Below are 16,990 nucleotides of genomic sequence, written 5' to 3' on the forward strand. Positions count from 1 at the left end.
CCCAGAAACGATGTTCCACCAGCCATCTAGGCATCCCTCAATGCAGTCAAATTGACACCTAGTATTAGCCATCAGTTCATTTTGTCATGTCATATTTCCTTGCTTTTTCATGTTTCTTGTATCACTGCATTGATATCTATACATCTTGTGGAATTGTGTCTTCTGAACTTCCTAGAGTGGCTTTTGTAGAGAATGATTCACCTGCAGTTGAATCTTAGTGTGCTGTCTAGGAAAGATGTTGTGACTCTGTTTCTGGGTGAGTATAGCGGTATAACTTCCATGCAGCTTCTCTGGTGGTGTTCAATATCAGCAATAACTATGGCCTAGGCTATAGAAGTTTGTGGTAGCAGCAGTGGTGACACAAGCTGTTAATGTCCTTGGTGGCAAGGCCTTTTGGGCTCCTCCTATTCTCATTTTCTCCACAGTGGGGAGACTTACCCAACGGGATCCCTCTTGGTGTCATGTCTTTCATGGCCTATGAGTACCAGTAGCAGTGCTGGGTTCCAGGTGCAGGTGCTTGGAGGGAATGTGGGGCCTGGGTCTCATGAACCTATTATGGCACTTGGGTTTTGGCATGCCATTTTGCTGTCTGTGGTAGGGGTAGATTTAGGTTGCCACAGAGACAGGATCTGTGATTCTGAGGTACCTTCTAGCAGCTTGGATTCAGGGAGTTGGGTTGTTTACCCCTGGGGAACAGGTCATATCTTGCCTCTGGGGAAGAAAGGGTGCTCCTGAGGTTTGAGCACAGGATGTGGGGTATAGCCACTATTCAGGAGTCTGAGCCAGTAGGGCTTAGTGGCAGCCAGGTCCCTGGGGATGTAGCACTGTATAATGGTGACTCTAGACTGTGATGGTGGGACTTGGCAGTATCCCAGACTCTGTGATCCCAGGTGCAGTGTCAGCAAGTATGTCAGAATGGCCAAATACAGATGTCATTTGGGCCCTTGAGGGTTATGGAGCAGCACAGCAGGGAGTCCACTTCCCATAGAGAAGGGTGTCTCAGCAGCTCAGACTCTAGGGGCTAGTCTAGCTCCAGGGAAGCAAATTACTAGAGTTGTTTGACCTGTATGGAGGAGTGTCTCAGCTCAGCCACTGCTCTGTTTTCCTGGGATGGGGGGTGTTGTATCAGCCTAGGCCTAGGCTCTGTAGCTCAGCCAGGGCATCAGTTCCCCAGGAGGTATTGTACTGTTAAGAGAATGAAATGGTGTGCCGCAGACTGAGAGGAGATATTTGCAAAACACACATCTGATAAAGGACTGGTATTCAAAAGATAGAAATAATTCAACAATAAGAAAACAAATAACCTAGCTTTTAAAATGAGCAAAAGATCTGAATAGACACCTTACAAAGAAGATTCTAGAATGGCAAATAAGTGTGTCAAAAGATGCTCAGCATCATTCATCATTAGGGAAGTGCAGAGTAAAACAACAGTGAGATACCACTACGTGACTATGGCTAAATTCAGAAATCTGACGCTACCAATTTTTTGTGAGAATGCAGAGCAGTGGGAACTCTCATTCATTGCTGGTTGGAATTCAAAATGGTACAGCTGCTTTGGAAAAGTTTGGCATTTTCCTGTGAAGCTAAGCTTAATCTGACCATATGATCCATCACTTGTGCTCTTAAATATTCATTTAACTGATTAAAAAACTTATGTCCACACAAAAAGTCTTCATACTGATTTTTCTTTTTTTCTTTTCTTTTTTTTTTTTTTTTGAGGTGGAGTCTCGCTCTGTCACCCAGGCTGGAGTGCAGTGGCTGGATCTCAGCTTACTGCAAGCTCCGCCTCCCGGGTTCACGGCATTCTCCTGCCTCAGCCTCCCCGAGTAGCTGGAACTACAGGCGCCCGCCACCTCGCCCGGCTAATTTTTTTGGTATTTTTAGTAGAGACGGGGTTTCACCGTGTTCGCCAGGATGGTCTCGATCTCCTGACCTTGTGATCGCCTGCCTCGGCCTCCTAAAGTGCTGGGATTACAGGCGTGAGCCACCTGTAATTACAGGCGTGCCCGGCCTTCATATTTATTTTTCTAGCAGCTTTGTTTATAATTGCTCAGAATTGGAAGCAGCTAAGATGTCCTTCCATAGATGAATGGATAAAGAAACTGTGGCACATCCATATAATGAATTACTGTCCAGCAATAAAAAGGAATGAACTATTAAGCCACATGAAGACATGGGTGAATCTTAAATACATACCACTTAGTGAAAGTAGCCAATCTGAAAATGTTACATACTGTGTTTCCAGTTATATGACATTATGGAAAATGCAAAACTATAGAGACAGTAAATAGATCACTAGTTGTCAGGGTTGAGGTACAGGTGAATAAATGAAACATGGGAGTTTTTTTAGAGCATTGAAATTATTCTGTGTGATACAGTAAAGTTGGATACGTAATGCTGTTAAAACCCTTAGAACTTTATAGCAGAAAGAGTGAATCTTTAAAGTATGTATATTTTAAAAAATCATTTAGGAGTTGGGGTGATCCCAGGATGGAATGCAGACTATGACCGGAGAATCTAACTGTATTACAAATGTATGAAACAACCACTCTGAAAAGGGTAGGGGGAAAGGTGCTGGCTACCTGACTTTGGAAATAAATAGTGTCTATAAGACTAAAGGCAAAAGGAACTGTGTGTAACCAGTGGAAAAAGTTTCTCCATGGCATCATGAGTTAACAATTCTGAAACCACTATACGTATATACTGAGATTGAACAATTAAGTAAATGAATGGCAGATGATGAGAGCTGGATTTCTCACTGTTGGAGTAAGAAGTTACAGATAAAAGGAGAAGGCGTGAATGATTCATGTGATAATATGGATTAGAGTTAGACACATTAGTATGAACTCATGTTTAGACAGCTCTAGATAAAGATGGAATTATATATGTATAAATATAGGCATATGCATATGCATGAGTTAGTGTACAGATACGTAGTCCCTTGTATTGTCAGCTGAAAGGGCCTAGAAGCAAGGACATTCCAGTAGAAACTGGGTTGGGGAGTTATATTCCACCTCCTTGAGGGTAAAGGCACTACATAAAATATTTGGTATTCTTCTGCTTAGGAAACTTTATCTGTGTTCCTTTGTTTATTTATTCGTTCATTTATATTAGTATGTATTCATAGATATTTCCCAGGTACATACACACCCATTGCCCAGGTCTTGGTTTCTAATACAGTCCCCTCCTCCCTTGCTGAAAAGAGGAACTAGGGTCCTTGGAGAAATGGTTGATTTTTAAGAACTGGGGCAGGGAACATGCAGGGTGAATCTGGTGTATCTCATAGGGCCGGAAAGTAGAGGGGTACTCAAAAACAAACAGCCCCCACCCCCTCTAGTGATGATATGGGCTGGGGCTATGTCAAGGTGCACAGGAGCCAACTGAGAGATTCCAGTGGCCAAAGCTGGAACAATTTGAGCAACAAAATAAAGTATAAAGCATTATAACCCTGAGTATAAAAGAAATATCAATCAGTATATACTAGTATAAATGAATGAATAAATAAATAAGGTAGCATAGAGAAGTTTCCTATGCAGAAGAATACCAAGTATTTTATGTAGAGCCTTTACCCTCAAGGAGGTGGAATATAACTCCCCACTCCTTAAGTGTGAGCTGCATGTAATGGCTTCTTTATGTGGAAAGAGGGGAAAGAGTAATTTTACAGTAGAGAACTTGGGAAACATCTTAACAAGGTGATCAAGGTCAGCGTTAGCAGTGGTAATTCATGTTAATATTTTGTACCCTTGATATGATGTGATGAGAATGATGCTTCTGTGGTCTTCCTCTCTAAAATCGATAACCTTAGACTAATCATGAGAAAAACATCAGACAAATCATAATTGAGGACTGTTATGCAAATATCTGGACAGTACTCCTCAAAACTGTCAAGGTCATCAAAGCAAGGAAACAAGGAAAGTCTGAGAAACTGTCATGCTAAGAAGAACCTAAGGAAACATAACAACTAAATGTAATGTGGCATCCTGGGATGGAAAAAGAACGTTGGATAAAAATGAAGGAAATCTGAAAAAAATTGAACTTTAGTTAATTTGTCAATATTGTATTAATAAAAATAAATAATATATATTCATTAATTCTAATAGTCATACCATGCTAATGTGAAGTTTAAGGTGAAACTGTGTGTGGGGTACGTGGGAATTCTCTGTAGTATCTTCAAAACTCTAGTATCTGCAAGTCTAAAACTATTCTAAAACGGGAAGATTATTTTTTAAAAAAGAATGCGAATACTCTCTCTATACACCAACTAAAAAAAGAGGAAAGCAAGAAAGATAATAAAAATGATGACCGACTGAAGGTAATACTGTACATCCTTACCAAAAGTAATGATTTTGTGCAGTAGGAGTTTTGCAATATTGGCACTTATCAGAGGGAAGTCAGACTTCTTAGCAGAAATCAGTGAACTCTAGTAGTGTGCTTAATTTATGAATAGTAGCTCACCTGCTAGGTTAGTAGCAAGTACTTCTCAGTTGTTTTTAAAAATTAAATTGTGTTAAAAATTTAAAATTTTGGATTTATGCAATAAAAATTCTCTGTGCCTGCCTCTGGGCTGCAAACCACACCTTACTCTTTGCACTTGTGTTTTGCAGTTGCTTATTCCTCTTTCAAATAAAAACGTATTTCACATGATTTTGAGGGCACCGAATACATCATCCCTATATCATTTACCCATCCTTCTATTCAGCCACAAAACCCCACAAACATGAAAGCAAAACATGAAGCCGGAAGAATTTTGATTGTTCTATACATACTTATTTTAGTTTAATCTAATTTATAAATATAAAGGTTAAGAATAAAGGCAAAGGATATTTTGTAATTAAAGATTAATTTTATATTAAAATAGACTTTAAGCATTTTTAACAAATATTAGAACAGGAAATTTTAGGTAACAATGTAAACTCTTGAAGTAGAACTGTGGTATTTGTGAATGTGGAGGCTTTTCACTCTGATGATGTTGAAAATAGTGGTTGTAAAATAAGTAGATATTAAAGATAAAAATCATTTTGGAAAATGATTTTTTAAATTCCTTAGACTAGAAAATTTTCTGAACGGAAATACCTTTTTCACTTTAAATATTAGTTTTCATGACTCATCTTGGTAAGGCAAAGTACTTCAATTCTTTTGAAAGTTTCTGTATTATAATTAACATACAGTAGAATTATTAGTTAGCAATTGTTGTGTAACTAGCTGTCCCCCAAAATTTAGTGACTTAAAACAACAACCTCTAGTTAGTTTTCGTGAGTCAATGAGTAGACTCAGTGGTTCTATTGTGAACCCAACTTTTCTGGAGAAGGCTTAGCTGATCTCATCACCCACAGACCCGTGGGCTGAGTTGTGGGTCTGTGATCTGCTAATTAGTTAACAGGGGGCTGCCATGAGCTGGTGAGACAACTTCTCTGTGTTCCATTTGGTCTGTCCTCCCCTGGCAAGGTAGCCCACCTGGACTTTTATGGAGGTGGTGGAGTTGAGAGAGTAAGAACAAGAGAGAGAAACTATGCAAGGTGGAGTTGAGAGAGAGTGAGAGCAAGAGCAAGAGAGACAAACTATGCAAGATCACCTGGGGCCTAGTCTTGGAAGGCATATTGTTGTTTTTGCCACATTCTCTCTCCTTTTTTTTTTTTGAGATGAAGTCTCACTCATTCTGCCGCCCAGGCTGTAGTATGGTGGCATGATCTTGGCTCACTGCAGCCTCTGCCTCCCAAGTTCAAGTGATTCTCCTGCCTCAGCTTCCTGAGTAGCTGGAATTACAGGCGTGCGTCACCACACCCAGCTAATTTTTGTATTTTTAGTAGAGATGGGGTTTTGCCATGTTGTCCAGGCTGGTCTTGAGCTCCTGGCAATCCACCTGCCTTGGCCTCCCAAAAGTGTTGGGATTATAGGTGTGAGCCACCGTGCCCATCCTCCACATTCTCTTCGTTAAAACAAGTCAAGACCAGGTGATATTCAAGGAGTGGGGAAATAAACTCTGTCTTGATGGGAGGAATTACAATATCACATTGTCAAGAGCGTGGATACAGGGAGGAGTGGAGAATTGGGGCCATCTTGTGGTCATTTGGCTAAGTGAAATAGCATTCAGAAGAATCAACTGCTTCATTCAGATAGATTCTTTTCTGTTTATGTAAAACCAAACTGATGAATTAACTGTTGCTTTAGTTATCTTTTTTGTGTTTATTGTAATAATATCAAGTATGGTAATTTAAGTAGTACTTCTGTTCTAAAAGGGCAAGTGTGAATTTTATACAGAAACCCTTTTGATCTGAATTGAATTGAAAGTGAAAGTAGAACTTAAGAATTCCAGGGTTGTTTGGTAGCAAGACTATTTTCGTTATTAGTCTCTTGGATTTGTCATTTTTTACTATTACTCTATCAGTTTTGCATCTTTTATTCATTTAGTTTACCTAGATTGTAAATCATTGTAATCTCTTAATTGCATCAATTTGCATGACACATCATTTAGATTTTTTTTGGTGTGGAAAATATGTGCAGATATTGATGTGTGCATTAAGTACCTTTATTATAATACTTGTTACAGAATATACCAAGTTACTCATTTAGAGTAGGGGTTTTTAAAAGAAACCTTTTTATTGAAATATACTCATAATGCATGTTTCAGGACTTTAGAGCTCTTTGAGTTTTAACAAACAGATTGTAACTGTATAACCGAATCCCGATTGAGAAACCAGCATCCAAATTGAGAAGTAAAAATTACTAGCATCCCATAAGCTCCCTTCGTAGTTTCTTTCTGTCACTGCTTCTTCCAAGAGTAACCAGTGTCATTACTCGGGACTCTGTATATTAGTTTTTCATGCTTTTGTTCTTTAACCATTTACACACAATATGTACTTTTTTGGGGCCTGACTTCTTTCAGAATAGGTTCTTTATTTTTTCATATCTCACAGATAAGTGAGAAACAATAATCACATTTAAATACAGCATTTAATTTGGACACAGATCCTTTTAAAATCTTACTAAAAATGTCAAAATTTGGTACTGGAATAATAGAATCAACCATGTATTACCAATAACATTTTTAATTCAACATAGGATATAAAAAGCTGTGACTTTTCCTCCTCTTTTCGGAAATAAACCGTGATCTTAGTTTCTTAAAGAAAAGAAGGGACATTGGTGTCTGTAATTTTTAAAGTCAGACTTCAAATAAATAGTACTCTCCATGAAAATGAGGTCACCTATTTTATTTTCATGCCATTGGTACTGTATCACCATTGAAGATTGTCATTGAAGTTTGTTTTAAAAACTAGAAAAGATGACTTAGCAAAATCTTGTATAATGTGTGTTGGCATCAGGGTTTCCTGGAGGTTTTCAAGTCGATTGTACCAAGACTTATTAAAAAAAAAATAAATCTTTGTGTATGAGATAGGGTTAATGAAATTGTATTTCTTTGGCATTTAACACGAGACCAAGTTATTTCACTGTACTTTGTCAGGTATCTCTGTGTTCTCCTTTGCCCTTAAGAACAGACACATTTCTTTTTTTCTGTATGGTTTTCTCTTCTCTTTTCTCCCTAAAACTCGAAGTAATCTCATATCAACTCTTTTCTTTTTCTTTTCTTCTTCCTTTTCTTCCTTTCCTTTCCTTCCCTTTCCCTCCTTTTTTTTTTTTTTGAGACGTAGTTTCACTCTCGTTGCCCAGACTGGAGTGCAGTGGTGTGATCTCAGCTAACTGCAGCCTCCGCCTCCTGGGTTCAAGTGATTCTCCTGCCTTAGCCTTCCAAGTAGCCAGGATTACAGGTGCCCGCCACCACGCCTGGCTAATTTTTTGTATTTTTAGTAGACATGGGGTTTCACCATGTTGGTCAGGCTTGGTCTCAAACTCCTGACCTCAGGTGATCCGCCCACCTCAGCCTCCCAAAGTGCTGGGATTACAGGCATGAACTATGGTGCCTGGCCTTATATCAATTCTTAATGGCCTCTGGTACTTTTTTCTTTTGAAACCTTCTTTTCATTTTGACCTACTAATGTATTTTCATAGACATTGTGCTTTTTGGTTTGATTCTATTCAGGCACTGTTTTTGTTTTTTGCTAATTTCTTTGGTGGCATCTTTTTATTTCCAGTAATAGTAGGCATTACCCAAAGTTCTATTTTAGGTTACTGTCCCTTTTCCTCTCAGTCATTCTTCATAACTATCAGAGGTATGTATAGCTGCATGAATTCTTATTTTAAAATACCTAAACTTGACATTTTTCTTTTCTTATTTCTGACGTATATTTTTACATATTTACTTAGATGTGCCTCCATCTTTTAAACATTTCATAAAGCAACTTCTGCTTCCCAGTTCTTCCCAGTCTCTTCCACCCATTTCTTTGTCACCAGTGGCAGCATCACTTATCTTCATGAATTTAAGTATCTTTATCTGTAAATAATTATTAGCTCAATATTTTATTTTTTGCTATTAATAACATTATATCACCAGAGGATTATTGCTATTTTCAATGAGTTCTGCTTTATTCTTATATAATATGGTCATATCTTCATGATTTCTCTACATAAAAAAATATATTGATAGCTACTATTTCTGAGATACAATCACTAAAATTGAGAGTGAGAAAGAAATAGTTTTTTTTTCTCTTTTATATTCTAGTAAATACTACCATATTTTCCCAAGAGCTGTCATGTTGTTGTGAATATCCCCTTAGGTGCCTCAAGGAAGATTAAAACGAACATCTCCCTTCTTTCTGTAACATGTTATTTTAAAATATTTATCTTTTGATACAAATAATCTTTGCCTCTGTGTTTTCTGTATCTATTTTATATTTGAATGATACAACATTAGAAGTATATTTAACCATATTTTAGTTTAAATCTTTCATTATTAAAGTCTTTGCATTATTTTATCTGTCTAAATATTTTATTTGAGTAAGGTAAGTTTTTCCACAGTGTTATTACTATATACTTTATTGGTATTGAAGCTAAAAATTGTTTGAACTTGATTTTTCCCTCACACTTTCATTGAAGAGAGATTTTCCTCCTAAGGAATTAAAGAGATGTAACTTTTTTCCCTCAGATTCTCCTGAGAATGATATACCTATGGAGATCACCACGGCAGAACCACAGGTTTCCGAGGCAGTATATGACTGTGTTATTTGTGGACAGAGTGGCCCCTCCTCTGAAGACCGACCTACTGGATTAGTTGTACTGTTACAAGCATCCTCAGGTAAAGTCAAAGTAATTTTTTCATGGGAACATTTTAGAGCCGAAGTATATACAACAGATTAATAAATATCTGTATTAAATGAAAATGATATCTTTGTTTACTTATAACTAGGCAAGGGTCAGTTTAGATCCTTCATAGCAAGGATCGATTTAGATCCGAATAACAAAGATTCTTTATCTGGTTATATCTTACTTTCCTGGACATGAGTGTTAGAAGAAACTCTTAACAAAGATATTGCTATATGGTTACACAATTTTTTTCTTTAAATGCTAGGTGTCCAATAACTGCATTCAGCTTTCTTGGTAATTATAATTGTTCTGGCCGGGTGTGGTGCCTCACATCTACAATCCCAGCATTTTGGGAGGCTGAAGTGGGCAGATAACCTGAGGTCAGGAGTTCAATACTAGCCTGGCCAACATGGAGAAATCCTGTCTCTACTAAAAAAATACAAAATATTGGCGGGTGTGGTGGCAGGTACCTGTAATCCCAGCTACTCGGGAGGCCGAGGCAGGAGAATTGCTGGAACCCGGGAGGTGGAGGTTGCATTGAGCTAAGATTGTACCACTGCACTCCAGCCTGGGTGACAGAGTGAGACTCTTGTCTCCAAAAAAAAAAAAAAAAATTGTTCTAAGATCTGGAAAACTCCTTAGCCCATAAATATTGTCAGCTTTTAATTACACAAGGCATATTTAGACAGCTCTGCCTTTATTTGTTCAGTCTGTGAAATGGTATGTTTACCAGTCTATAGTTTTAAACTATGTAATTTTATTATACATTATAAACGTATAATTTTAAAAGTTTGAAGGATTCATCTGAATGGTGTCCATTGTCTTCTGTAATGAAGTATTTTTGAGGGTAGTGATAATTCTTACACAATCTAGTCACAATGAATTTAATCCTTTTCCAACAGGAGTATGTGTAAAATAAAGAGAAAATAAAATTCTTACATATTTCTCCAGAGGATTTTTTCCTAGGTTGTTAAGTCTCTGAATTAGTATGGTAAAGTGGAAAGAGTTAGATATTATAAACTCCCCTGAATTCAAATATGGTATTGCTTTACTTCATGTGGCCAAATATCTTATTTTCTTGACTTTAGAAGATTTTTGTGTTGGTTAAGTAATGTAATATAAGCAAAAAGAATCCAATATGGTGCATAGTAAATTCGTTTATTCTGTTACTCTTCTTGCCTAAAATGAATTGATTTGGGAAACCCTGATTTAGTGGGACATTGAAATAGAGCTGTCAAAATCAGAAATGCCTACTGAAAGGGAAATGTATGGAAGTATTAACTACTTTTACAGCTTCTTCTCCTTTCTACTACTCTTAGGAAAGCAGTTTATTAGATTATTGCCAATTGACTTTCAACTTTTTGACTAAATACTATATAGTTATCAACTTAATGATTTGTTTTATTTATTAATTTATTTCATAGATATTTATTGAGCACCTAGGTGCCAGGCACTGTTCTAGTAAGAAACAAAACAAAATCTCTGCTCCAATGAAACTTATGTTTTTGTTTTAAGCTTTTATTTGTTCATTATTTTATATTTTTAAGTTTATTTGGTCTGTTAGTTTTTAAAGTCTCTTTTAAACAGTAGTATATACGCTAGCTAGATAAATAGATATTAGACAATTCCACTATACTGTAGCTGCCTTATCTCTTAGAGATAGAAGGGGAAAAAAATAAGAAACTAATATTGCCAGGACACAGTGGTTCACACCTGTAATTCCAGCACTTTGGGAAGCCAAGGCTGGAGGATTGCTTGAGTCTAGGAGTTCAAGACCAGCCTGGGCAACACAGTAAGACCCTGTCTCTACAAAAAGTAAAATTAAACAGGTGTGGTGACGTGCACCTGTGGTCCCAGCTACTCGGGAGGCCAAGGTGGGAGGATTGCCTGAGCCCAAGAGGTCGAGGTTGCAGTGAGCTGAGATTGCACCACTGCACTCTAGCCTGGGTGATGGAGTAAGACCCTATCTTAAAAAAAATTAAAAAAAAAAAAAAAAACAGAAACTGACATTAAAGAGTATTAAATCTCAGGAATGATTTTAGTATACCAGGTGAATTGTGTAGCTGTTTCCTTCTTTACCATCTGAACCTTATCCACCCATTGATACTTTCTCCCTTTTTTCTCTGGGCTTATTTATTTTGATTCATTTCTTCTCTTTTCTTTTTAGATTTGAATATGGAACATTTTTAACAATATGCTAAAGAGATGTGCAAAGTGAACCCACATGTCCCCATTTATCTTCAACAGTGATTAATTTCTGGCTAATCTTATTTCATTTGTTCCCTCCTTATTAGAATTATTTCGAAGCAGATTTCAGACATTGTATAATTTCATCTGTAAAAATTTCAGTGTTTCTGTTAAAAAGAAAGGTCTTGTTTTTTAAACATAACCACAGTCAGTCCTAAATACATTCTCCAATATCATCAAACATTCAGTCAGTGTTTAAAATTTCCCCATTGTCTCTATTTATTTATTTATTTTGCTTAATTTATTTATAGTTGTAGTGTTCCTTTGTGGTCTTTTAATTAATAGATCCACTCTCCCTCTGTCTTTACCCCCTCCTCCCATCATTTTACTTTTTTAAAGAAATTGGATCATTGAAAACCAATTTGGATTTTTCTGAATGTTGCTGTGATGATTAACATATTCCTCTGTTCCCTCTGTTTTCTCTCTGTGAGATTAGTAGCAAATGATGATTACTGCTTAAATCCATCAGGTGATCAGAGATTACAAATCTCTTTCATGGTTTTTTTTGGTTGTTGTTTATTAGCTGACATATACTTCCATAAAAGAAATTTTACTTCATCACCTTTTTTTTGTTACTCCGAGATCCAGATTGCGCAGGAAAGGCAGAGTAGACACAGTATTCTTTCCTTTTATTTACAGGTGCTCAAAGTATTGAGATAGTGGGGTTTAAAAATCATTTTCTAAAGATAATTAGTACTTTTAGGTATCATTAATGAACTCTGTTTTTAATCATTATGAACTCTGTTCATAACTCTGTAGTTACTTTCTTGTTGATGCTCATGTTCTTCCATCTTTGTTCACTGAGAGCTTATTCGAGTTGTCTCCTGAGTTCTTTTGACACAAGCCTAGAGTAGCCTTGGGTCTTTCTACATTTTTTGGTGTGGCTAGTTACAATAAATTTATCTTATACATTTCCTGCCCTGAAATCAGCAGTCTCTCAAAGAAGCATTAGTTTCTTTTTAGTGGGAAATGGTATTTAGAGACAAAAGTCTGGATGCTAGGTGTGCTTATTGTTCTAGATCTTTTAGTGTTCACTAATACTTTATTGCCATGTTCTTCAAACCATGTATTAAAAGTCTCATGCCTTTATCTCTTTATTTTTATATTTGATTTGTGCTAAATTATAGACTTTTGATTAGAAACCCTTCAAAACACTGCTCAAATTAAGGGCCTTTAAGTACATTTATCTACATGGAAAGATATTAATTTATGTGCTATCTCACTATTGCTCAGAATGCCTGTTGTAAGCATTACTGATCTGGGGAGCTTCAGTTCGCCATAGGAGAAGAATATAATATTATATAGTCTTTTCCTTTTACTAAACCCTACATTCTTTGCAAAGATTCAGAAAGTCCAAAGTTGCAAAGATTCAGAAAGTGCAAAGTTAGTTGTGATAGCACTTCAAAAATATATATAATAAAAAGAAAGCAAATCTGGATAGAACTGCATATCTAGATTTGTAAATCAAATAATAATGTTCTTGTTTGTGGAAAAGTGTAGGCATTGAGATAAAAACATAAAGGGAAGGGGGATGGAGCAGTTTTTGTATACTTCTGAAATAAAGTAGATATTTAAATTTGATTGTTACAAAGTGGAGATGTTAATTCTAATCCCCAGGGTAAACACTATAAAAAAAAAGTTACACACACACACACATATACACACACACACACACACGAAAAGAGAAAGGGATCAAAATTTTATACCAGAAAAGTCAATTAATTACAAAAAAAGTCAGTAATCAATTAAAGAAGAAATAGAAAATAGCAAAATGGATTAATTAATTTTTTTAAAGTTAGTAATTACTTAAAATATAAATGCATTAAACTGCCCAGGTAAAAGGCAGAGGTTGACAGAATGAATTTTTAAAAATGTGATGCTACAAGAGATTCACTTTAGATCCAGAGACACAATAAGTTGAAAGTGAAAGGATGGGAAGAGATTCCATGCAAATAGTAACCAAAAGAGAGCTGGGGTGGTTATACTATGAGACAAAATAAACTGTAAGTTAAGAATTGTTACAAGAGACAAAGAAGGAGATTATATATTGATAAACAGCCAATCCATCATGAAGATATTATAGACATATATGCTCCAAACAACAGAGCCCCCAATGTATGAAGCAAAAATGGATAGAACTGAAGGAAGAAATAGATACTTCTAAAATAATAGTTGGAGACTTTAATTGATAGAACAACTAGACAGAAGATCAGAAAGGAAACTGAATACTTGAGCAACACTATAAAACAACTAGACCTAACAGACTTAAATAGAACACTCCACCCAAGAACAGTGGAATATATATTTTTCTCAATGGTATATGGAACATTATCCTAGGTAGATCATATGTTAGGCCACAAAACAAGCCTCAATAACATTTTAAAAGATTGAAATTATTCAAAAAATTGTCTGTGGTCATAATGGAATGAAACTAGCTATGAATAACAAAAGGAAATCTGGGAAATTCACAAGTATATGGAAATTAAACAACATACTCTTTATTTTATTTTATTTTTTTGAGATGGAGTCTAGCTCTGTCACCCAGGCTGGAGTGCAGTGGCATAGTCTTGGTTCACAGCAAGCTCTGTCTCCCGGGTTCACACCATTCTTCTGCCTCAGCCTCCCCAGTAGCTGGGACTACAGGCGCCTGCCACCATGCCTGGCTAATTTTTTTGTATTTTTAGTAGAGACGGTGTTTCACCGTGTTAGCCAGGATGATCTCGATCTCCTGACTTTGTGATCCGCCCGCCTCGGCCTCCCAAAGTGCTGGGATTACAGGTGTGAGCCACCGCACCCAACCTAAAACAACATACTCTTAAACAACCAATGGGCCAAAGAAGAAATTACAAACGAAATTAGAAAACACTTTGAGGTGAAGGAAAATGAAAATACAACATACCTAAACCTTTAGAATGCAGTGAAAATGGGGAAATTTACAGCTGTAAATGCATACATTAAAAAAGATTCAAATAACTAAAATTGGAAATGAAATTGTTGACTTTACTACAGACCTCACAGAAATAAAAAGGATTATAGGAGAACACTATGACCAATTTATGCCAAAAAATTATATGACATGGATTAAATAAATGATTTCCTAGAAATATACAAACTACCAAATGGACCCAAGAAATAATAAAAAATTTGAACATATTTGTAACACATAAAAAGATTGATTCAGTAATTTTAAAAAATCTGACAATGAAAAGCACAGGACCAGATGGCTTCACTGGTGAATTATATCAGTCATTTAAAGAATTAACACCAGTGCTTCTCAAACTTGTCCAAAAAATAAAGAGGAGTGAACACTCCCTAACTCTTTCTATGAGGCTAGTTTTGATACCAAAGCCAGATAAAGATAATATAGGAAAACAGTAGACCAATATCCCTTATGAATATACATGCAAAAATTCTCAACAGAATTCTAGCAAATTGAATGCAGCAGCATATTAAGAGGATTATGCATCATGGCAATTATGTTTTAGCTGGTAGCATCTATCAGCTTTTGTCTCTTACTTCTGTTGCTGTTATAAATCCCTCCAAAACTTAGGGCCCACAGTGATACACCTAATATTATTCCCTTTTTAAAGAGCAGCTCTTCTGATGCACACATCGTGATATTTTATCTGTAAATACTTTAGAATATAACTCCTAAGAACAAGGATACTCTTTTTAAATTTTTTCTTATATATATTTTGAGACAGAGTCCCTCTCTGTTGCTCAGGCTGGAGTGCAGTGGTGCGATCTCAGCTCACTGCAACCCCAGCCTCCCAGGCTCAAGCAATTCTCATGCCTCAGCCTCTCAAGTAGCTGGGATCACAGGCATGCACCACCATACCCAGCTAAATTTTGTATTTTTATTAGAGACGGGGTTTTGTCATGTTAGCCAGGCTGGTCTTGAACTCCTGGCCTCAAGTGATCTGTCCACCTTGGCCTCCCAAAGTACTGGGTTTACAGGTATGAGCCACCACACCCAGCCCAAGGATATTCTTTTACATAATTATGGTACCATTATCATTCCTAAGAAATGTAACATTATTAACATCAAATATTGTTTATATTCAGATTCTCTCAGTTGTCCCTGCAATATTTTTTGTGTTTCTTATTTACTTGATAAATAAAAATTGTACATATTTATGGGGTACATAAATGTGATATGGTATTTTGATATGTATACATTGTGGAATGGTTAAGCCAAGCTAATTAACATATATGCCACTTTGCCATTAATCAGGCTGATTAACTTATACACATATCCACTTACATCATTTTTTTATGGTCAGAGTCAGTAATATTTTTATAGCAGATATTTCTTGATTCACAATCGAATAAAAGATCATGTATTGTTTTTTCATTGTCATTTCTTGTTATTCTCCTGTAATTTAGAACAGTTTCTCTAGCCCCTTTTTAAAGTTTCAGAGTCCAGGTTGGTTGTTCCATAGAATATCTCAGAATCTGGATTTGTGTGATTATTTCCTTGTTACTAGATTGAAGTTAAACAGTTTTGGCAAGGATATTACACAGGTGATGTTCCTTTGAATAGCATTACATCAGGAGGTCCACTGTGTCAATTTGTCCTATTATTGGTGGTGCCAATCAAGTTTGATCACTTGGGTAAGGTGGTAGGTAATCTATAGGATGATACATTAAGACTGTACTCACCCTTTTACTCTTTTATTTCATTTTCCTTGCCTGGGTCAGTGAACGTATTGTATTATCTATTACTATTATTATTCTTTTTAATACTCAACTTTTCTCAAATTTTACCAGTCAGAACTCCAGGTCCTTATAAATCTGCTCCCTCAGTGTTTGAACCCTTACTTGCTCTTTTTAATCACACATCCTTCTGGGGTCACCTTGCACTTTTCCCCAACCCTGGACTCAGCTGTTTCTCCATGGATCTCTTCTTCCTTTTAGTGAGAAATAGTATATTTAGAAATAAAGTTTGTGAATACTAGAGAGTTATATCATCTAGATTTTCTCAGTGGACAGATTTAGGAACCCATCAATCCATCCATCCATCCATTTTGAGTTTATAATCATAGTTCAGTGTTATTTTTTAAAGTAAATATTGGCATATTTGAAGCTTTATTTAGCCTGTAGAAGAAAACTAGAATACCACTTTTTTGAGGAGTCTTTAAAAATTTCTAATAGTGAAAAAATTTGAGTTGCTTGTGGTAAATAACTCAGCTTTTCTTGGAGTTACAGATCTATGGCATTGATTATTTTTGATTAATGAGCTTTTATCTGTTAATGTAGTTTTGGGGCAGTGCCGTGACAATGTTGAGCCAAAAAAGTTGCCAATCACTGAAGAGGAGCAGATTTACCCTTGGGATACCTGTGCAGCCGTTCATGACGTGAGGCTTTCATTATTACAGCGTTATTTTAAGGATGTAAGTACTCTTTATAAAATAGTACTTTTGTCTGCCAAGTTGATGGTTGGTTATTTCCCTCCAGAATTTTATATGTCTTTTACTAAAATGGCATTCTGATGTTAAATTTGAAAGTTTATTAGAAAAAAATTAATATGTGGATAGAAAGAAATGGA

General features: G+C 36.2%; 1 protein-coding gene across 6 annotated transcripts in view; it reads left to right on the plus strand.

Annotated features, from left to right (window-relative positions):
- The window catches only part of UBR3 (ubiquitin protein ligase E3 component n-recognin 3), a 268,381-nt gene that overhangs the window by 149,768 nt on the left and 101,623 nt on the right, over positions 1 to 16,990 (plus strand). For all 6 annotated transcript variants that reach the window (XM_015110341.3, XM_015110343.3, XM_015110344.3 and 3 more), the window contains 2 exons: positions 9,038 to 9,187; positions 16,702 to 16,835. In XM_015110341.3, coding sequence (XP_014965827.1) covers positions 9,038 to 9,187; positions 16,702 to 16,835 — 284 coding nt within the window. The remainder of the gene's footprint in view (positions 1 to 9,037; positions 9,188 to 16,701; positions 16,836 to 16,990) is intronic.

The sequence above is a fragment of the Macaca mulatta genome, chromosome 12, assembly GCF_049350105.2.
Source record: "Macaca mulatta isolate MMU2019108-1 chromosome 12, T2T-MMU8v2.0, whole genome shotgun sequence".
NCBI classification, from domain to species: Eukaryota; Metazoa; Chordata; class Mammalia; order Primates; family Cercopithecidae; genus Macaca; species Macaca mulatta.